The 21,843-nt window shown below is 55.4% G+C and overlaps 1 protein-coding gene across 24 annotated transcripts in view; it reads left to right on the top strand.

Annotated features, from left to right (window-relative positions):
- Nucleotides 1–21,843, top strand: part of TNS1 (tensin 1) — a 201,479-nt gene that overhangs the window by 92,173 nt on the left and 87,463 nt on the right. For 15 of the 24 annotated variants that reach the window (XM_067026849.1, XM_067026837.1, XM_059052085.2 and 12 more), the window contains 8 exons: nucleotides 6,120–6,161; nucleotides 6,945–6,995; nucleotides 13,257–13,306; nucleotides 15,576–15,747; nucleotides 18,086–18,136; nucleotides 19,274–19,396; nucleotides 19,792–19,856; nucleotides 21,410–21,493. In XM_067026849.1, coding sequence (XP_066882950.1) covers nucleotides 15,580–15,747; nucleotides 18,086–18,136; nucleotides 19,274–19,396; nucleotides 19,792–19,856; nucleotides 21,410–21,493 — 491 coding nt within the window. In that variant the 5' untranslated portion in view covers nucleotides 6,120–6,161; nucleotides 6,945–6,995; nucleotides 13,257–13,306; nucleotides 15,576–15,579. Of the gene's footprint in view, nucleotides 1–6,119; nucleotides 6,176–6,599; nucleotides 6,760–6,944; nucleotides 6,996–7,905; nucleotides 8,063–11,773; nucleotides 12,126–13,256; nucleotides 13,307–15,575; nucleotides 15,748–18,085; nucleotides 18,137–19,273; nucleotides 19,397–19,791; nucleotides 19,857–21,409; nucleotides 21,494–21,843 lie in introns of those variants that run through there. The other 9 variants (XM_067026851.1, XM_067026845.1, XM_067026842.1 and 6 more) reach the window with 6 other exon arrangements.

Here is a 21,843-nt window from a genome sequence, read left to right as displayed (position 1 = left end):
GGAGGGAGGAGAACGGCATCCTCGGGGAGGGGAGCATGGCAGGAAGGTGTGAGAACTATTCCAGCAGGTCAGGGTGTGTGTGTGTGGGAGTCCGCAGTTGCCTAGCCTCAGCAACCTGGAGTCAGGTGCTGGGTCCCTCGGGGTGAATTGTGGGGGGCCCCGAGGACAGGAGTGGGCTTGCCCAGTCCCCTCCCTGGGGGTGCAGGGAAAATCAGGCGTCATGTTCCATTTAATCACATCCAGCCTGTTCTTTTACTCTGGTGGCCTCGGCCTGCCTGGGAGAGGATGTGGCCCCTGGAGAGACTTCCCCCAAACACTCACGGGACCTGGGCTGCCGGTGCCCTCTCTCCAGCCCTTTGTGCTCCGTGTTGAAGCTCTCCCTTCCGGGGATGCTGGGAAATAACATGAGGCAAGGGGCTGACCTGCGCTCACATGGAGCTCGCCAACCTCCCCGGAAACTCAGCTTTTCCTCATTCAGAGTGCTTCCCTGCTGCCTCTGCTGTGTGTTTTTGTTGTTACCAAGGTGCTGGTCCCCCGACTGGCTGTGGGGTCTGCTATGTGCCCTCCCAGCCACACCCCCTCTAAGTGCCCCGTTAATGGTGCTTCCCTGCCCTTCCCTTTGGCTTTCAGTTCCCTCTCTTCATCTGCTTAGGGTTCTATTTTGAGAACGAGTGAGCCTAGAATATCGTGCTCTGGGTGCTGGGGCTGAGGACACCCCAGCCCGCCCCGCCTCCTTTGCCAGCTCCCTTCCCCTTCTGACAGGCTGGCAGCGCTGGCCCTGACCTCACAGTCCATCTGTCCAGTGGCAGTAGATGTGATGTCATGGGGTCTTTTTGTCCTGAAAAACTGCCTGGATTCCAGGCCTCCCAGGGGGCAAGAGTGGAGAGAGCTGGAGGGGTGGAAGGGGGGAGGGCGTGAGGAATTTCTGGACGGAATGTTCCTCTGGAGGCTGAGTCCACATTCTGCGCCGGCCCCCCTCCCCCCAGTCCAGTGCTTGGGCACCTCCCCCCACCCGCTATGGCCCTCTGCCTTTTCCTTCCTCCAAAACAGCAGCCCACAGATACATTTTTTTCCCAGCTCACCCTCCCTGCAGGCCACCGAAATGTCCTACTGCGTGAACCTCCAGGCAGTCATCCCACAGCCACCTCGGCCTCTGCAGACCGGCCCCCCCCTCAGGCCCACACTGCTGGGGGTGGGTAAACTCATGGAGAGGACATGCATATCTTTTTTTGGAAAAAAAAAAAAAAAACCAAAAACTTGAGGAAAGGATGTGCAGCTTCCCTTATCCACACTGTGGTTCACAGGCCCTCACATTCAGGAAGTTCTCTCTGATGTCTGGTCCCAGTCTCTCCTATTGCAGCCCATTTCCTCCTCTTCCTCTGGAAGTGCATTGAAGAAGTCTTTTCCTCCTGAGGACCTGAGACAATTAGTCTTTAAGCCGCAGAAAGCTTGTTCCCAACAGGAGGGCAGTTGATTAGGAATAAGAGGAACTGAATGAAGATTATGGCCAGGGAGAAGAGACAGAGCATGGGGGGGATGTAAGGAGCAGCCTCAAATACCAGCTGTCCTTATCTACAGGCTGTGTGACCTTGGCCAGGTTATTTAATTTCTCGGGCCCTCAGTTTCCTCACCTGTAAAATGGGATAATGCGTGCCTTGTGAGCATTGGTTATGAGGAATGATGATTGTGAAAGCAAAGAGCCCAGTGTTAAGCCCAAGGCATCATTAGTACCTGCTGAGTAATTGTTGTTACTGAAGTAACATTATGAAAATGCACCTCCAGACCAGGGCCAGGAAGAGGTAAGGCAAGTGAGGCAGCTGGGGTGCAAAATTGGAAAAGGTATTGCTCTCAGGGTTGTGCATCCTGAGACTAAATGTCTGCTTAAATTTTCTGCCCTAAGAACCTCACTCGAGTCCTTCCCTTGCTCCAGACTCCCGGGTTTGAGGCCCCAGGGCAGAATGCTCCACAGATAGCAAGACTTGGCCGTCAAGTGGCACCAGGTCTAAACTCTGCCACCTGCTCCTGAGCTGGGTTTGAGGTGTCCTGCTTGGGAGCAAGAAACATTCTGGAAGACCCCTGGTGGGGCAGTGATTTGGCTACCCTCAGCTTTGGAAAGCCTGGGTTTGTCTTGGGATTGGACAGGAGGAGGGGCCAGGTGGGGAGGGGCCAACCTTGTCTGGGTTCCATCTGCTTCTACAGCTGAGTCTGAGGAAGAAGGAAGATCAGAGTCTGCCAACCAAGAGCCAAGAGCTAACCCTCCCTACAGGCTGGCTGGGGATTGGGGTGAGGGGCAGTGGGTGAGCTCAGTGATGGGCTTTATAAAACCTGGGTGCCCACCTGAGTCCTGCCATGATGCACCTCACTGTGAGAGGCTGGGCGAGTCATACCTGCACCTCTCTGTACCTCAGTTTCCCCATCTGTGAAATGGGGAGGGAGGAGATGGTGTCTGAGGAGTGGTGTGCAAAGATAGTGTGTGTGTGTGTGTGTGTGTGTGTGTATGTTTCCGTGCTAATGGTAGGGTGACAGCCGAGGCTTAGTGAGTCTCTGCCAGCCACTGGAACTCTGGGGCTGTGACCTCGGGAGACCACAGCCCTGATGGCCTGGGAGCTTTCCCTAGTATACCCAAGCTTCCCTGCAGGGCCTATGGCAGGGGCAGCGGGAGAACACCCACCCCCACCCCGCCCAGTGATGAGCTCCCTTGCCTTTTTCATTCCCAGTAGCCCCAGAGCTGGCAGTGCATGGAAAGCAGAGAAGCAGGACTTCAATCCCAGGAGGACTGGGGTGGAAAGGAGGGGTGGGGAGCGTAGCATGCCTGCTGGGCTGTGTTTGCAAACTGCAGGAAAACACTGGGTGTTGAGGTTGGAAGGGGTTTTTGGAAATTTTTAGCTCCTCAGAAGGCCTCTCCACCAGTACGTTGATGGTAGGCAGGCGTCTGGTGGCGGGCCCTGTCGCCGGCCTCCAGCTGGTGTGGGGCAGGGGTGGGAGCAGAGGGGCTGGTGCTCGGATGATTGCTGGCAGGGAGAGAAGTTTCTCTTGCCCTGCTGAGGCCTGTTGTTTCTAATGTTGACTCCCTGGTCTGCCTTGTGTCAGACCCAGGAGGGACAGGGCAGGAGGGTCAAGGTGGGGCAAGGTGGGGCAGGGTGGACTGGGAGAGGCCCTGGCCTTGGACCTGTGCAGTTGGAGCTGATAAATAACAGCTCGCATTTATTGAGAGCTTCCTAAGTGCCAGGCCCCGTTCTAAGTGCTTTCTGTGCTTCTTCTTCATTTGCTTCTCACAAAAGAGGACCCTGCCTTCCTGCTGAAGAGCAGCAAAGACAGAGTGACCTGCTTGAGGTCACAGAGTTAGTAGCAGAGAGAGTCAGGACGTGGCCCAGCCGTCTGCTGCCAATGCTGTCAGACTAGACCAGTGGTTTTCAAAGTGTCATCCCCAGACCTGGAAATCTGTTAGAAATGCACATTCTTTTTTTTTTTTTTTCTTGCGGTACGCGGGCCTCTCACTGTTGTGGCCTCTCCCGTTGCGGAGCACAGGCTCCAGACGCGCAGGCCCAGCAGCCATGGCTCACGGGCCCAGCCGCTCTGCGGCATGTGGGATCTTCCTGGACAAGGGCACGAACGCGTGTCCCCTGCATCGGCAGGAGGACTCCCGACCACTGGGCCACCAGGGACGCCCAGAAATGCACCTTCTTGAGTCCCTGTCTAGGCACTGGATCCGACCCTCTGGGGAGGGCCCAGCCACCCGTGTGTCCGTCAACAGCCCTCCAGGTGACTGGGAGGCACACTAAAGTTTGAGACCCCCGCCTCTCACTCTGCTCTGCCCCGTGGGGGTCTCTTGGGATGCTTTCCACCGAGCAGGACGAGGGGCTCTTCAGGGCCTGTAATGGGCCTGGGGCAGGTACTCTTATCTTCGGTTGCTCCATCTCACCCCATTTCTGAACTTTCTGACCCCCCCCAGTCAGGGAGGCTGATTATATAGACTGTGAAGAGTGAGGGCTTTGGAACTGGGAGGTCTGGGTTCAGAGTCAGTCCTGTTGTGTAGACTCTGAACGCAGAAGGTCCCTGTGATCTGCCCTCTAGGCCTTCTCCTCCCCACAGAAAGACGGAGCAGCTCAGAGCGAGGGCAGCTGCCCAGCCCATGGTCTCCCCGTGAGCGTTACGGAGCCCTGGACCAGAAGAGATGGGTGGAGGCTCAGAGGGCCGGGGCAGGCTGGCACTGCTGCAGAGGACTCCCCTGGGTGGGGCCGGGGGGTAGTTGGAGGCTGAGGGGAGACCCTGGTCCTGATTGTCAGGCAGCTCCTAGAGCTCAGTCTGGGGAAAGGATCCCAGGGGATTTCCTGTGGGCTCATTTGCCTCCTGCCCGGTGGCCTATGGCTCAGGAATGGGGTTCTGGGGGCTGGCTAGGTGAGGATTAGGGCTGGGCTGGGTGGGGACAGAATGTGGCATCTTGACTCCCCTTGCAGAGCCATCCTCAGACTCCAGGTGGGCCCACCTAGGGGGCTGGGAGGGGCTGGCTGATACGACTGCCCAGCTCCCTGCTCCGTTCCTGGACTGTCTTCCCTCAACCCTCCCAAGCTGCCTTGACCCTGAACTACATAGAGGGTTTCATCCACTTGGAAAGAAATTTTGGCCTCAGTCTCTTGTCTCCCAGGCAGTAGGGGGAAAGTCTGGGCGTTTTTAGAAAGAGCCCTACTGCCTTCAGCTCAGCCCACTTCCTTCCTCCATCCCTATCTTGGCCCAGTTCTCCTCCCAGATGCCAGAATATTTCGGAGGTTATACTGTCCACTCCCCTGTCTTCTGACATGAACAGCTCACCCTCAGGTCCCGGGATGGGGTTGGGGCAGGTGTTTCCTATTCAGAGACCCACTGTCTAAACCTGGTGCACAGTCATCTCAGCAAAGGCTTGTTTCTGTGACCTTGACATTCATGTCCATGTCCATCTGTGTGATTCAAGGGACCCTTTAACCACATCACTGAGTTGGAAAGGGAGCCCTGGAGACCGCGGTTAGGAGGTGGCCTCGGAATGGGAAGTTTCTCTCTCATTATGGGGGAGTCCAAGGAGCCCATGTTTCAGGATGCCTTTAGTAGGAAGTTGGTCTGCGCAAGGGAAGGATGGCACCCGGATGACAGGATCAGTCCACGGGTGTTTATTGACGCTTGCTACACATACAGCACAGTCTCCGGCCCGAGGGCTATGGCAACTCAGTTGGTAAAAATGCTGCTTTGAATCTGTTTTGGAGGCAGGTGGCATAAGAATCACAAATAAAAATAAAACAAGAGTTGGGGAATTAGACATATGCCCACAATGAGATTATTCACATGCTGAGGACCAGATAAGTAGCTCAGACAGTAAGGCTTACTGGAGTTCTGAGGTGGGAGAGAGAGACCCCCTTTGCTGGGGTGTTCAGGGAGGGCTTCATGGAGGAGGAGAGCTAGTAAGAAAAGAGGAGAAGCTGCTCTGCAAACAAAAGCCCGGATGTGGGAATAGCAAGGGATCTGGATGGAAGAGAGTTTTGGGGCAAGGAAATTGAGGTCTGCAAGGGGTCAGGGCCAAAGGTGGGGATGGCCCTTGAAAGCCCACCGAAGCATGAAGACTCTGGCAGGCCTGGTATCCGGGGCTGCTGTGGTTTCACACAGCATGAAGTGTAGAGACCCAAGATGGGGTTCCAACCCTTCTGTCCCCCTTAGTAGTCAATGGCTTTGGTCCACTCATCTAATTTCTCTTTATTTATGAAGTGGGCCTCAAAGGTAGTAATAGTATTTACCTCACTGGGTTCTTGTGAATAAATGAAGCGGCTGGTGTAGGCACACACACCTGGCAGGTAGGAACAAGGGTCACTTAACTCGCTCCTTGTTCCGTTTCGAGGGGTCGGTGGCTGTCGGAGTTAGGGGCCTTCGTGAGGTTTGTCAAGCTGGGTGGTTCTAGGACCAATAGGATTGTCTTTCACTTTCCAGACTCTGCCCCGCAAGCTTGGGGTCAGCACATTGTGTCTGAGTCTTGGGTTGGCACCGTGGGTGCTCTCTCAGGAGGCCTTCTACCCATCACAGCCACCAGCCCCGGGGAGAGAGCCAACCTGGGGATGTTTGCCCTGAGGCCTCATGCTGTTTTCTCCCTCTACCCACAGCCCGTCAACACTGAAACTGCTCCAAAGAATGTAGTGGACACGGTGAGTGACAGCAGGTAGGGCGGGTGAGCGCCTGGGGAGGCCGGGAGAGCATAAGGAAGATTGGGGGGAAAGTGGACAGACGTGTTTGAGGACACCCTTCTGGAGTAGATTTGGGGAACTTGGGGGAAGGATGGAGACATGGGTGGCACCGAAAGCTGGATATCGGAGCATCCCCTTGTGTGCTTGGAAATGGATTGCTGGGGAACTAGGCAGACGGGGAGGGAGAGGCCCGTGGTTGAATGTGGGCTTCTTTATTAGATATGTAGAATGTGAGAAAGCCAGGCAGATCTTTCCAAACACGTCTTTCTGACTTAGCAGAGAGACAGACGATTTCCTCAAGGCTGCGTGGAGGAGGAAGGGAAGGAAGTGGGTGGGTCATGTGGTGGGGAAACCGAGGCTGGCAGCTGAGAGGCGTCTCCTGGCAACGGCCGGCACGGAGTGATGGGCTCAGAGATGGGGGACTTGGGTTCGCCTCCCAACTCCTCCAAGGTTCTATTTGTGAGACTGTAGCAAGTCCTGAGCCTATCTGTGCCTCAGTTTTCTCATCTGCAGAAATGGGAAGAATAATATCTCCCCCAGGAGAGACACAAATGAGAGGGTATGGTTGGGTCTGAGGGGCCGTTAGTGGACAAAGAAATGCTACACAAAAGAACCAAGCCGCCTCCCAGGTCCTTCTGCCAAGCCCTCATCCCTCACCACTGCCACACCCAGCAGATGAAAGACCCGGTGCCTTTCGATGACTTTCCTGACTCCCCTCGCTGACTGCCTTTTCTTTGTCTCCAGGGAGAAGGAGCCTCCCGGGGTGGAAACACACGGAAAAGCCTTGAGGAAGATGTAAGTATTCGGAAGGGAAGGAGGAAGATGCTGCGAATTGCCTGGGGGGTGGGGGGCCGCGGACGATGCCTAACACCTGTCTTGTTTGGTGGGCGCCCCTCGCCGCCTCCTCTGTAGAATTGCTCAGTTCAATTCCGGAGTGGGGAGAGGGGCTGGGAGGGTGAGCAGGCCCCATGACTTAGACACTGGGCCTTAGTCTTGGCTTCAGCCTCCAGCCCAGCTGGATCCAGAGTTGGTTTGCGCAGTCACTGAGGCAGACCTTAGTGCTGCAGGGTGGGGAGGGAGGGGAACAGAGGCTGCTGTGCGAGACCTCACTGGGTGGTGAGCAGTCACCAGGGCAACGGCCAGGGGGCGGGGCAACGCTGCAGCAAGAGGGACTAGGGGCAGAGATGAAGAGGGACTCCTGGGCTCTTGGAGGGTCATCAGCCCCTGGTGAATCGCAGGCTCTGCTTCTTTGGAGGGAGAAGCCTTTTGGAAATGGGCTAAATGCCATTGATTCAGGAGGGAGTGGGAATATGGGCTGGTTGGTCTCACGGGCTCCTCCTGCCCTGCGGTTTTGGTGGAGGGCAATGGGCAAATTCCTTAAGTGGAAGGACCCCAGGGAAGGGAAGAGGGGCTCTCCTGGGACCCTGCTTTGAGCCGAACTCGTGCCTGGGCTTGTCCTCACACCACCCCAGGGGCAGATGCCCGGCAACGTCGGACCTTTCTCTTTTTTCCCTGCCCTTCTCTGACAATTTGCCCCTCTGCTGGCCTCTCCATCCTCGCCTGCCCTGATCTGCAGAGGAACAGGGAGTGGTTTTGGCGGTTGGCACGGGGGAGCTGTTGATGGCATGAGGCCCTATCATCTGACAGCTGCCTGACCCATGGCAGGGAGGGCCTCGGAGGGAGGTGCTGAGCTGCTGCAGGCAGCACACTTCCGTGGTGAGCCCACCACCTCTGTCACATTGCCCTGGCCCAGCCCCGCAAGGCCAGCCCGGCAAGGTGGAGGTGTCCCCCGGGCCGCACAGGGCCCCGCCAGGAAGAGCAGAAACATGCCTCTCAAATTAATGGGCAAGGCTCTGTTCAAGGTATGCACGGGTCCTATGGGCGTGGAGTACACATGCTGGGATGGACCCTTGTCCGAGTTTGTGATGTTTCTGGGGCTGGGGTACAGGGGAGAAAGTAATTTTCTTGTGTGCCTGCTACTAAAGATTAACTAGCTTAATGCACACAAAGCGTATACTATGTGCTCAATAAATGTTAACCATTTTTATTACTGTTATTTTGGCTAAGGGCCAGGAACTGGGCTGAGTATATATATATATATATTTTTATATATATATATTTTTTTTTTTTCTGTGTGTGTGGCCGTGTTGTACAGCATGTGGGATCTTAGTTCCTCCACTAGGGATCAAACCCATGCCCCCTGAAGTGGCAGCGTGGAGTCTTAACCACTGGACCACCAGGGAAGTCCCCATTGGCTGGGTATTTTTTAATCCCTGTGACATCCTGCTGTGGCAGATGCTGTGGCCCCATTTTATAGATGAGGAAACAGAGGCTTGGAGGGGCTCACTGACTCAATGAATGTCTTCTCCATCCCATCCTGGGACTGCTGCCTGGACCTGGTGTTTCCAGGGCTCCCAACCCTTGGCCAGGGGACAGGGCGATGGTGTGTGAACCGAGCCTTTTAGCCAATGGTCTGGACACTCTTATAAGCTGAGCCCTAGAGTAGTTGCTCCCCACAACTCCAGCCTGGGCCAGACAGATCCTACAGGGTAAGGTTACAGCAAGAGAGAGTGAAGTTAGACATCACGGAGAACTTTTTTTTTTTTTTTAATTTTTATTTATTTATTTATTTATTTATTTATTTTGCGGTACGCGGGCCTCTCACTGTTGTGGCCTCTCCCGTTGCGGAGCACAGGCTCAGCGGCCATGGCTCACGGGCCCAGCCGCTCCGCGGCACGTGGGATCTTCCCGGACCGGGGCACAAACCCGTGTCCCCTGCATCGGCAGGCGGACTCTCAACCACTGCGCCACCAGGGAAGCCCACGGAGAACTTTTTGATGCAAGGGTGTGTATGACCTTGGTCCTGGAGAAGAAAGAGGTTGCCGCTTAGTTGGAATGAGAGATTTTTTAGGAGAAAGTTCTGTTGATCTGGGATAAAAATGTGTGTGTCTGTGCGTGCCGGGGTGGGTAAGGGTGGTGTCTTGCCTGGATATGGGAGAAGGGACAAGATGAGTTTTGGTCTAGTTGGTTTAGTTAAAGGAGTTCATGAAAGGCTAAGCAAGTGAGCAGGTTCCAGAATGGCACAAGTACTGCAAAGGAAGAGAGAAAACCTAATTTCTGAGGATCCCAGACACCTGTCCCAGGTTGAGTGACCACAGGGTCCCCTCCCCAGCCACTGGGTTCTCCTGCATTCTGCCTCGGGTGAGGAGACCCGTTTCCGAAGTGGCATGGTTGCTGCTCTGGGCCTGCTGCTGTGATAATGTGCCTGTTTGTTGAGCTGTTTTCCTGTCTCTGGCCCGCAGCCCAGGACTCACAGGGCAGGAATGGCTGTTTTCCTCCAACAGGGTTGGTGTGTTGCAGAGTTTGTGGATGATGTGCTGTGTCGCACTTTGTTTTGGAAAAATCCAGGCGGGTGGGCAGGAAGGAGAGAGGAAGGGGTGTGGCTGGAGGGGCTGGTGCGGAGGGGAGGGGATGGCCACAGCCCCCAGAGGAGTCATAGGGGTGGGGAAGGGCCCCTGACGTAGATTGGTCACCAATCTCTGCCTGCCTGACATGGCCCCTGGTGTTGCTTCCAGACCCTCCTCCCAACTGTGCCCCCTGGGGACTTGGGCTCCGGAAACAGCTTTTCTTTTGGTCCAGAGCTGTTGTGTTTGGTCTATGAACCTCAAAGGAAGGCAGGACTCTTCCCACACAGTCACTGCTCCAAACCAACCCCACCCAGGTCCCGGGGTTCCTACTCATGCTACATGGCGGGGAAGAAGAAGGCAAAAAATGGAGCCGAGGGTCATAGATCTTGAGCTTCCCTGGAGCATCTGAGCGGTGGTCCGCAGCTCCCGCCTGCAGTGAGGACCAAAGCCAACAGAGTTGGCCGAATCTGCAGCAGGAAGGGTGAGGGTTAGACACCAGGAAGAACTGCCTGATAGTAAGAGAAGTAAGACGCTGTTTGAGGAAGGCTGTGGAATTTCCTTTCACAGTGTCCTTTAAGCAAAGGAGAGACTGTGTTTTGGTGATGATGATAAGGGAGAGATCTTGGTGCCTAGGGAGTTGGATCAAAAGTCCTATTATTGATCTGTGTCTTGGGTGGAGCAGGGAAGAAGTTCACAGCATGTGGGAAGAGGACTTTGACAGCCCCAGAGAGGAAAGGAATGGAATTACAGGCAGGCAGAGAGCTTATTTTTCTATATAAAATAGTCTTTAGAGTACTCTTTGTAAAGCCCTCTGGTAGTTTTTCCTGGAGGCTCTAAGTGGAGCAGGTATATCACACAAGACTGTGCTGTACCCATTTTACAGATTGGTTAGTGAGACCAAGCGACTGCTTCTTACACTGGCTTCGTGGATGAGTATCTTCCTTCATAGAATGTAAGCTCTCTGAGGTCAGGGACCTCATGCACAGCCGGTGGCCCTCAGTGAAGTTCACTGAACGAGAGAATGCACGTGACGATGGGGAGCAGAGAGGACAGCCTCCCTCTTGAAAACGGCCTGTGTGATTAGGCAGCTGCGGAAGGTGCCCCGTCTCCAGTCTCTAGCCCTGCATGTGGGAGGTCACTGTGTTTCCTGGAGCGTTAAGTTGTGTTGCTCACATGCTCCGCCCCCTCCCCCGACCCATTTCTGGCTCTCCGGTTCTCCCTGTGACTCTTTCCACCAACCCTCAGACGTGTTACCTGTGCACGTCTGCTTTCCGCCAGTGAGTGTCACATGCCCCCAAACTTTGCAGAAAACAGGAAGCACCGTCAGTTAGAGGGCAGCCCAGTGATTCATCAGGGGATGACTGTCCAGCTGTTCGTCCCTGTCCTCTGTGCTGGGGTCACCGTCCAGGGCAGTTTCCTCCCCTGCCCCCCCCCCCCCCCGCCACCCCCAACCCGGCAGAGCAGAGCCGGCTTGGACTTTGTCTTATCACCTCTGGAGGCAGTATGGCCAGACTCTGCTGGGGCCAAGTTTTTATTTATCTTTCCTGGTTTTTTGGGGTGGGGAGGCTGCGGAATGCGGAGTGTTGTAACGTTGGGGAGGGGATGGGGAAGCGAGCGGGAGCTGGCTCTCCTGCCCTGTCCATCCCTCTTGCCCCTGTGCCCGTGGCGGCTCCTGGCTCCCCCCCTCGGCTCGCCTCAGCTCCGCCGTCCCCCTGCCAAACCCGTCTCAATATCCCATTGTCTCTCTGAGCTCCCTGGGCCTGGCCCCGTGTTCCCGGCCACACCTCCAGCCTTGGCTATGGTTGTGGCTTCCAGTTGCTAGAAGCAGCTGTGGCAGCCTCCTCCAAACATGGCTGTGGATCTGCAGTAGATGGAACCCAAGGGGCTATTTATAGCAGGGTGGCCCTGGGGCCTGGAGCAGGGCCTAGGACCTGGGGAGATTCAGCGGCTCCTCATCAGGGACCAGCGAAACGGAGACGGATGAAGTGTTGGGTTTCTGCGTTCCTCTGAGCGGGTAGTTTTGGAACAGCCTGGTTTGGGTCTTGAAAACCAAACACAACTCAACCCCTCCTTACTGCCCCCGCCTTCGCACCCCCCAGCTCCCCAAGCCTGACTCATGCAAACCCAAGTCCTCAGGGCCAGGAGAGCTGGGGAGACAGAGAAACTTTCCACCCTGACAGCCCCCCTTGGCTGTTTCCTCCTCCTGCTGCCTCCAAGGCTGAGCTGTTCAGAGCTGGGCGGCGGCCCAGGCAGAGGGGACTCTGGCCGCAGCCTTCTTACGGGAGGCTGGGTGGAGAGTCCTCCTCTTAGCGGGGCTGCCCTGACTTTGGGCTCCGCTGGGAGCTGGGCCTCAGAGCCCACCCACCCCTGCCTCGTAGGCTCCGCGGGGCCTGGAGAGGGCTGAAGGGGGCTCCTCTTCTTGGGACCCCAGTGGTCCAGCCCGAAATCTGAGGGTGAATCTTGCTGGTCATCTGTTTCTCCTCTCCTTGGTGGATCGTGGTTCCGTCTCCTCCAAGAGGTAGATGCAACTTGGTGGTCAGGAAAGGCCGGTTTGGGGGAGGTTCAGGGATGTTTGGAAGGTGCCAGTGGGCTCAGAGGGCTCTCGCTGGGCCTGGGAAGGTGCAGGTTGGACGTCCGATTCTGCATCGAGCGAGGTGGCTGAAAGGATGGTGGCAGCTGGTGATGCAGGGTTTTGCTCTACCGTAGGGGTGAATGTTTGGCTGTATTGCTAACTACCCTTTGAATTGTACTTGATGTAATAATGGTAAGAGCGTCTAAGCGCCTTATATGCATAATTCCCTTTAATCTTCAAGCAATCCCCTAAGGATTGTTCCATCTCACTGGTGACATTACAGAGGCTGCCCAGCAGGATGCTGTGGGACTCTGATCCTGCGCTTTCATCACCGTGCTGTTGGGTTGCCCTGGGATGTTTTGGACACCGACTTGGGTCCATCTGCCTAATTTTGTACAAGTTGACAACCCTGGAGTTGGAAATGGGTGAGGGTGGGTAACAGACAATGGACAGTGGGTCCTTAGGAGCCTGATTTGCTGTCTAGCCCTGGTTGGTACACACCATGCCTGGCTGCTCCTTGTCTCAAAACTTTGGATTGAATGAGCCGGTGTTGCTGCTTTAAAGGAGGGGAACGTGGGCAGCTGGTGGTCAGAGGAGAAATGTTCAGAGCTGGACAGAGCGGGGCCGGCGCTCTCATCTTTCCTTCTTTCATGGTTGCCATCTCTATTCTCCACTTGGGGGTCACTATTCTGATGTCCAGAGAATCCAGGTGAAATGCGTTGCCATCAGTTTAGTAACTGTTTTATTGAGGTGTACTCAGCGCACATGGCACCAGCCCAGGCGTGGTGCATTTCTCAGCATTTGGGATTTCTCCCTTGCCCAAGGAAACAGAGCCCTTCCCCTCGGGGGCTCGCAGGCACACTGGTGCGCTCATGTGCGGTTGGCATTGATCGCTTTTGGCTTTGAGTTGCTGTGTTGCTGGGCTTTAGGGTGCTTGGGCTGGAATGTTGGCAGCGGCAGGAGAAGGGAATCTGTGTTTCCCCGTGGCCCTGACTGCTCGCGTGGACAGCTCTCTGCTGTTCTCCTGCCATCCAGCCGGCCACTGCCCTGACGCTGCTTCTCTCTTCTCTTTCCCAGAGCTCCACCAGAGTCACGCCAAGTGTCCAGCCCCATCCCCAGCCCATCAGGTATGCCTGGGCCGTGGGGGACCCTGGTGGGTGCAGGCAGTGAGGTCACTGTGGGTGTTCCTAGCAAGTCACGCCTCTGGGTCTCCGAGACCAAAGGCACAAAGCACGTGATAGGGAGCACGGGCAGACGTGGAAGCCACAGCGAGAGGATGCAGGTAGATGCCACTGGGAACCTCAAACGTTTTAGCCTGAAGCCAGTCCTTGAGCTGGATTCTTCATTTACCTGCATGATCTCATCTAGTCCTTGCAACTACCCTGCAAGGTAAGTATTTTATTCCCATTTGGCAGATGAAGAAACTGAGTCTCAGGGAGGTGAGGCCATTTGGTAAAGGTCACACAACCACTCAGAGGCAGCACTCGGGCTTGCCTTCAGGAGCGGCTGGCGCCGAGGCCTGTGCTAGATCCCGTTCTTCTCCACGGGCCTAGGTTTCTGATGTTGGAGGGTCATTTATAAAAGGAAGGTTCTCTATCTGGGTGAGCTGGTGGGGGCTGGGGGAAGGGGATGCACAGAGGACTCAGTGCTTTGCTCATCCAGAGTCTCTTTTTCCTGGGTCCGTGTTCTCTGGTTTATTGGCTTGAGCCCTTCCTTCTCTGACTCCCCCCTCACCCCTGAGGCTCCTGAGATGAGTGAGAATCTGGCCCCAGGGATATGGACCACCAGTCAGAGAGGGTCTGGTGTGTAGCTGAAGCTCCCAGTGGGTTGTAGTACAGCTGCCAGCTGTCTACAGAGACTGGTGGGGCCCTTTAGAGGATGCCCTCCTCCCCTACAGATGCGAATCACCTTGGGGTGGGTGGGTGCAGAGTGCGATGCTGAGGTTGTCCAGGGGGTGGTGCTGTTCTGCCTTGAGTAGGAGCCCCACCCCCAAAGGCTGCCGAACAAGGAAAGACCCGGACTCAGAGGCCAAATTCAAAGTGGGCTCCCAGCGCACTGGCTCCTCTGCTACTTGGTCCCTGTCATTGCCACCACGGAGAAGCTGTATGTCACCCTTGGCTCTCCTATTTCCACGCCCCATCTACACAGCTGGGCTCGGAGCTAACCATGGTGGAGATCTGTATTCTGTCCCGTTTCTTGGTGTCCCGGGGCTGTCCCCCTCCATGCCACCCCGTCACTTTGAAACACCCTATGGTGTTCCTCCCGCCACCCGCCCAGTCCCAACTTTACCCCGCAGAAGTGAAGGGTTATCAACATGAAGTGTGAGTTGCCCACCTTGGGTAGAGAAGGGAAGCAGGACCCTAGGAGGCTGGGGTGATGGGCTAAGAAGGGGTACGTGTGAGGTGACCCCAGAAACTACAGGTGGGCTTCAGAGTGGAATGCCAGTGTCCTGAGACCCATTTCCCCTTCCCATCAGCTCCCCAGTGGGCACCCTGCACACTCCTTTGGAAGAGCCGTTGGGTGAGGTGTAAAGGTGTGAGACCCCACCTCCCCTCACCCGGTGCCCAGCCCAGGGGGCTCCCTGCCTCTCTGAGGAGCTCAGGTGGCCCTGGGATGTCTGGGGATCACCTGCCACGGCGGCAGCCCCCTCTGCTTCCTGAGCCCTTAGATATCATGGAGGTCACTGGTAGGAAGCAGCCCTGCGGGACAGTGGGAACTGCCAGAGGTGGGGAGAGAGCCAGGGAACAAAGGGCAGGAGTTGTCCTGCCTCTGGGGAGGGCTGGAATGTGTGCTGTGGTCTGGCTTACCTGGAGCTCAGGTGAGCATGTCACCTGAGCTGCCCCTGCTCTTGAGGGGCCTCCCCGCCCACTCCACAGCTCAGAGCAAGGGGAGGGCAACAGGAGGCTAGCTCCAGGATGTGAGAGGACCCAGTCCAGGCTCTCCTTCCTCTTCCGGAGCCGTCCGGGGATCCTTCGAGAAACTTCTGCCAGACCAGGTGGCCACAGTCTATTAGGAGGCTGAGCTGGACTCCCGGGCCCTGGCTGGTTCCGGCCCTGGCTCTGACCTCTGACCTCTGGGGTCACAGGTTGAAGGCAATGCCGGACAGGATTGATGAGCACTAGGATTGGTGTCATCACTCTTTGGTTCTGAAATGGCCTGAGATCCTTGCCAGCTCCTGCCCAGCTCTGTTCTCCCCAGCGCTCCCAGACTGGGCTTGTGGGCTGCTTTGGCCTTGCCAGCGAAAGCCTCTGGCCTTGGCTCTGGGTCAGGGAGCAGCCAAGCCCCCTGGGTTAGATTTGGGGACCACGTATAGTGTGTAGGGGGTGTAGATCCCTGGACCTTGTCCTGGGGGCCTGGATTCTGATCAGGACCCGCCTCTGCCTCCTGTCTCCCCAGAAACATGAGTGTGAGCGGGGCCACGGACGACAGCTGTGAGCTGGACCTGGTGTATGTCACTGAGAGGATCATCGCCGTCTCCTTCCCCAGCACAGCCAATGAGGAGAACTTCCGGAGCAACCTCCGTGAGGTGGCCCAGATGCTCAAGTCCAAACATGGAGGCAACTACCTGGTGAGGAGGGGGCCCCTTGCCCGCTGGTCCAGTGCCCCGTCCTTTCTGCTCGCCACCTCCTCCTGCTGGTGTCTTGTCCCACCTGCCCCTGAGCCAGCTCTTCCTCTTCTCTGCCTTCACCTGCCCTTGGCCCTAAGGAGTGTCTCTGCAGCTGGGATGCAGCATCTGGAGCCAAGTCATGAGTGTGTGTGTGTGTGTGTGTGTGTGTGTGTGCGTGTGCGCGCGCTTGTCCATGTATGTGTGTGTGGTTTGTATGTGTGTGTGTTGTTTGTATGTATGTGTGGTTTGTATGTTTGTGTGTGTGTACGTGTGGGTACGCGCGTGTGCGTGTGGGTGTATGTACGTGTGTTGACCAGGAGGAGAGGATAACGGTAAAAGCTCACGTTATTGAGCCCTGGTGATGAGCCAGGCCCTGTTCTAACTCCTTCCCACGTATTTTAACACCACGACAGTCCTAGGAAGCAGGTTTTTCGAGAACACAGAGCGGTGGGGTATTTGTCTAAGGTCACAGAGTCAGGAAGTGGCAGAGGTGTCTTACTGCCGGTGACCCTGAGCAGTCTTAGGGCAGAGATGTGGCAGAGTGTGTCTTGAGAGACCTGGTGTTGCTGACACTGGGATCATACCTGGCTCAGGAGGATCTCCTAACCAGTGTGGAGGAAATCATCTCCACCCCCCACCATGGTGTCTAATGTCAGAAGGGCTGGCCTAGGGGATTGGATCTATCCTGGCCCCAGAGGAGCGCTCAGGCCTGCTTTACGGGGAGGTACTTGTGGGCTGGACCCACAGATTGGACATACCATCATGAGGGGCTGCCCTGGGAGGTCTGAGCAGAGGCGGGGTGTAGGGGCTGTATTAGGTCCCTAGGGCTGCTGTAACAAATTACCACAAATTAGGTGGCTTAAAACAACAAAATTAATTTTTTCACAGTCTGGAAGCTAGAAGTCCAAATCAAGGTGTCAGTGGGGCCGTGCTCCCTCTGAATCCTGCAGGGGAGAATCCTGCCTTGCCTCTTCCTATCTTCTGGTGGCTCCCGGCAGTCTAGTGGCTCCTTGGCTTGTAGCGGCCTTGCTCTAGTCTCTACTTCTGTCATCATGTGACCTTCCTTATTTCCTGCGTCTGTGTGTTCTCTCCTCTTCTTATAAGTACACCAGTCATTGGATTTGGGGCCTACCCTGAATCCAGGATGATCTCATCTCCAGATCCTTGACTACTTACATCAGCAAAGGACCTATTTCCAAATAAAGTCACATTCTGAAGTTCTGCGTGGACGTGAATTTTTGTGGGATACTATTCAGCCCTCTACGGAGACCCATCCATCAGCTATGTTGGGCATTGTTAAGAGTCTGGCTTTAAACATCAGAATGTTCTGGGTTGGAATGCTGCTCTGCTCTCACCAACTATCTGATCTTGGCACTTAGCTTCATTAAGCCTTAGGATCTCCATCTGTAAAATGGGTCTACTTACCTCTATGGTTGTGAAGATAATTAAGGCAGGTGGTAGATGTAAAGTCCTTAGTGCGGCCTGGCAGGCTGTGGACACTGACACTGAAGTGTTAGCCATCGCTAACGGCATAAAGTGTGTTCCTTTACGGCCTCAAGAGTGGACCGGAAGCTGTCTAAGATCCTGCCTTATTTCAGGAGCCCAGGATTCCATGGGTTTTTGCTGTGTCCTGCCCGTTCCAGACCCTGTGGTCCTCTTCTCTCCCCAGGCGACATCACAGGGGTCTTGTTTCCCAGACCATGAGGTGGATCTGGGGAGTTCTGCATGCCTCTTTCAGAGGTGGAGAAAGGAATCCAGAGGTTGGGGGATTCCCGTGGGATGTGGTCAGCTGTTGGGGGGTGTCTGCTGGGAGAGGGGTGTCGGGTCTGAGAGGGCCCACCCAGCACGGTTTGCACCCTCCTATGGAGGGCATCCGACCACAGAGCAGTTACATCTTCGTGCGGTGAGCTTCTGAAGTCGACATGTGAAGAGGAAACCAGAGATGGCCAAATGCTTATCGTTTGACACTACTGGACTTCCATTCAGTGTGGAGAGATGCCCGCCTTGGGGGTGGCATGTGGGACCTGAGACAGGTTCTGTCCCCTTCTCGTCTTCAGTTCAGGATGTCCGCTCATGCAGGGGAGTGGCTGGGTGTCTGCACACTTGTTTCTCTCTCTCTCTTTATCCTGAGAACCTGTAGTTGAGTTCCTGTCCATCAGTGTGTATCTGGTAGGACTCCATGTATGGTCATGTAGGTAGAATTTCCAGCAGAGAAGAGAGAGAGAGAGAGAGGGGAGAGAGAGGGAGAGAGAGAGAAAGGGCCAATCTTCTCACAGTCTCTTCCTTTTCCTCCTTCTAGCTTTTCAACCTCTCTGAGCGGAGACCTGACATCACGAAGCTCCACGCCAAGGTGAGTCCGTGGCTGTTTGGGGTGGGGAGGGATTCCCCCTGCCTGGAAGAGGGAACAGGGGGGCTCCCTTCCTCTGAGGTTCCCACATTAGAATCTTGGGGGGAAGTGCTATGACAGTTTGCAAAGCCTATGCAAACTTACAGTGCCATCTTCTATTTGGAAAATAGAAAATAATATATTTATTGTTTCTGTAATACGAATTACAGAAAGCAAAGCGCAATACAGTGATTTCCACCAAGGTCTGCCACCTGTGGTGCACACAGAGTCTCTGGGGCGGGGCTGGAGCTGTGAGATTTTGAGTCTTATTGAAAAGTATTCTGGATGTAAACCAGCTGGGAATCACCACCGTAGACCCTCCTACAGCCAACTTTCTTTCACTTGCTGTTCAGTGCGCTGTGTGTGGGCTTTGTGCGCCCATGTGCTCCGGCCCCTGGATTCTGGTGCCTGTCTCTGTGTGACCTTGAGCGGGTGGCAGACTTCTCTGGGCCTCAGTTTCCACCTCTGAAGGTGGACGGGCTGGATTAGATGTGCTCTCTGGGCCCTTCCGAGCACAGATTTTCTTTTACTTTAAAGTTTCGTGAGTTAAGAAAAGTTTGAAGGAGCCTGATGTCTGCTATTCAGATCTGCTCTCCATCCCTCTCCGGCCTCCTTTGGCTGGCTTGAAAATTTGATGGTTTGTGTGTCCAGGGCCTGGAAAAGAGCCGTGAACAGGCTTCACCTTTCCTTCTTCCTCCCTGAGCCAGGCCTCAGGGTTATCTGTGGGAGGAGAGCTGGGGAACAATGCTGGAGGCTCCCAGCACATTTGAAGGTCAAAGTCATATGGAAGGGACCTGGGGCCTTCAGCTCTAAGCCTTTGCTTTATACACAAAGCAGAAACTGGGGCTGGGGAAGGGACTGTGACTGGCCTGAGGCCCACAGGGAGCCAGTGTCAGAACCCAGGGTCTCTAGGCCCGGGTCAGTGTCCTTTGCCGCCACAGTCCTGCCTTCCAGAGGGTTGACGTGCAGGGCAGGAACTGATGCCCCGCTGCTGGTGGCATCGCTGCAGGCCTGGCGCGTGGCACGTGTGGGCACCTCCCTACCCCTCCGCCCGTTGACTTCTGGACTTCTACCGCTTCTCACTCATGGCTTGGGCCACAGGTACTGGAATTTGGCTGGCCTGATCTCCACACCCCAGCCCTGGAGAAGATCTGCAGCATCTGCAAGGCCATGGACACTTGGCTCAATGCAGATGCCCACAATGTTGTTGTTCTACACAACAAGGTCAGAGCGGGGGCTGCAGGATGTGTGTGTGTGTGTGTGTGTGTGTGTGTGCATTCATGCCCGTGCATGAATATATCCTTGGATGAGTGTATGCACCTGCCCGTATCACTGGATTGTGTGAGCGTGCAAGTTCATTTGTGTGTACTCTCCTTGGGGATAATCGATTCTGTCTGGGGTGCACCCCCAGGAAGTGGAGGTACCAGCCCATGGGTCACTCAGGTGTGGTGGACGATCAGCTGTGTTTCTTCTTTTTGAGACTCAGCCCCCATCCTCTTCCTCCCTCCTCCGATTCTCCCTGAGAACCCCGCCCCTCTCTGCAGCCCCTGCCCGCCTCGCTCTGGGGCAGGAGGGCCAGACTTAGAAGTAAAGGCGTTTGTGTTTTGGGGCTTTTTCAGGGAAACCGAGGCAGGATAGGTGTTGTGATCGCGGCTTACATGCACTACAGCAACATTTCTGCCAGGTAAGAGGGCCCCGAGCCTCCCATTCTCTGAATATTGACAGCAGAGCACCCTTCCCCCACCCACCCAAGGCCTCTCCCTCCCTTGGGGTTGGAGGATAAGGACAGAGGAGGTGAGAGGTGCTGAGGACAGTGGGAGGAGCCCCTGGATCCCTGCCCTCAGCTCTGGGACAGGGGCCCTTGGACAGAGGGCAGGAGAGAGGAGACACCATCCCTCTGTCTGGGGCCCTGGGGAGGGGCAGCCGTGGGAGGTAGGCCCATGGATGGACACCCCGTCCAGTCGGCTTCTTGGGGCCACTTTTCTTTGCCCAACTGCCTTCTGTTTACCTGAGTGAGCAGGGAGGGAGTCACCAAGAAATGTTGGATCACATCTGGGTCCAGCAGAGCCATCTGGAAGGTTTCTCATCTATTCCTCTGCTTCTGGCCAACAAGGCATCTTCCCACTTAGGTGTTTTGCATCAAGAATAGGAAACAACCAGTGGATGATTCCCATTCTGATTTGGATTTTCAGAGAGGCAGAGGAATTCCTCCATTCATTTAGTCATTTGACGACACTTATGGAACAGCCACTGTGCAGGCGGCTCTAGGTGCTGGAAATAGAGCAGTGGGCAAAGCCAGGCCACTGCCCTCATGAATGTTAAATGAGTGAGCAAACACATTAGTAAGAGCAGGTGATGAGTACTTTGAAGGATGGAGACTAGAGCAAGATGGTGGGGAAACGAGGCCTCTTGAGGAGGTGATGTTTGAGCAGAATTAAGTGGTGAGAGCGGGGAAGGACTGAGTCCTATACAGTCCGGGGGTGGTGGTGGGTGGGTGGTAGCAGGGGACCTTCCAGGCAGAGAAGAGGGAAGGACAAAGGCCAGCAGTGGGAATTCAAGGGGCTGGCGTGTTTGGAGCCGAGTGAGTGAGGGGACAAAGAGTGGGAAGTGAAGCTGGGAGGAGGCAGAGCCCGGGGGCCGTGTACCCTTGATAAGGACTTTGGGGTTTATTCTAAGAGGGATGGGACATCGTTGGAGAGTCAAGAATGGAGAAGCTATGTGATCTGTCTCTTTAAAAAATCATCTCTTTGAGGATGGGTAGAATGCTCTATGAAGGGCTTGCAATAGGACGGTAGTTTTATGACTTTTAGAAACCTGACCCAGCTTAATCTTTGCTTAATGGTCAGCATTTCCTGTGCACCTACTGTGTGCCCACATGTGCCAAGCTCTTTATAGATGTTATCTCACTCAATTGCCACAACAGCCTTCAAGGAAGGCACGGTTATCACCTCATTGGACAGGAAAGAAAAATCAAGTTCAGGAAGGTTAAGTAACCTGCCCCAAGTTGCAGGGCTACCAAGTCAGTGATGAACTTGAGATGGGCTCCCAGCCTGCCTGGCTCCAAGGCCCTTGTGCTGAGTAGTGCAGCACACAGGGTGGAGAGATGCTGGGGCCGTCCTTTCCTGAAGGCATCTCAGGACAGAGTGGCCGGAGGACTCTGCAGGTCTGGGAAGCAGGGCTGGGTGAACAAGGGACTTGTGGAAGTGGGCTCCTCTGACCACCTGTCTCTCCCCACAGTGCGGACCAGGCCCTGGACCGGTTTGCAATGAAGCGGTTCTACGAGGATAAGATTGTACCCATTGGCCAGCCATCCCAGAGAAGGTAGGTCTCCAGGGCTCTCGGCCCAGTACATGTGTGTGTGAGTGCGTGTGCATGTGTGTGCTTGCTATACGTGAGAACTAGCCTCGTGGACCCATGGTGGGTGGGGCAGCACGCCTAGGTGGGGGTGTACCAAGCATGCATGTTCAGGTGCCAGCCTGGAGGGGTGGGAGCTCAGGGACATGGGTGAAGCCGTGAGCAGCTGTTGTGCTCACAGTGGGGCATGGCAGTTGGCTCCTGAGGTTGGTGCCAGAGAGCAGCAGGGCCAGCGGTGGGAGAGGTACGAGAAGGCAGCTTGTATAAGAAGGCGGTGCCTTTCTTGGTCCTGGCAGCGGGGTTGCTTCCGTGTTTTA

Source organism: Kogia breviceps, chromosome 2 (genome assembly GCF_026419965.1).
Source record: "Kogia breviceps isolate mKogBre1 chromosome 2, mKogBre1 haplotype 1, whole genome shotgun sequence".
Taxonomy (NCBI): domain Eukaryota; kingdom Metazoa; phylum Chordata; class Mammalia; order Artiodactyla; family Physeteridae; genus Kogia; species Kogia breviceps.
The sequence above is the reverse complement of the archived record's forward strand: the minus strand, read 5'-3'. Positions and strand labels throughout refer to the sequence as shown.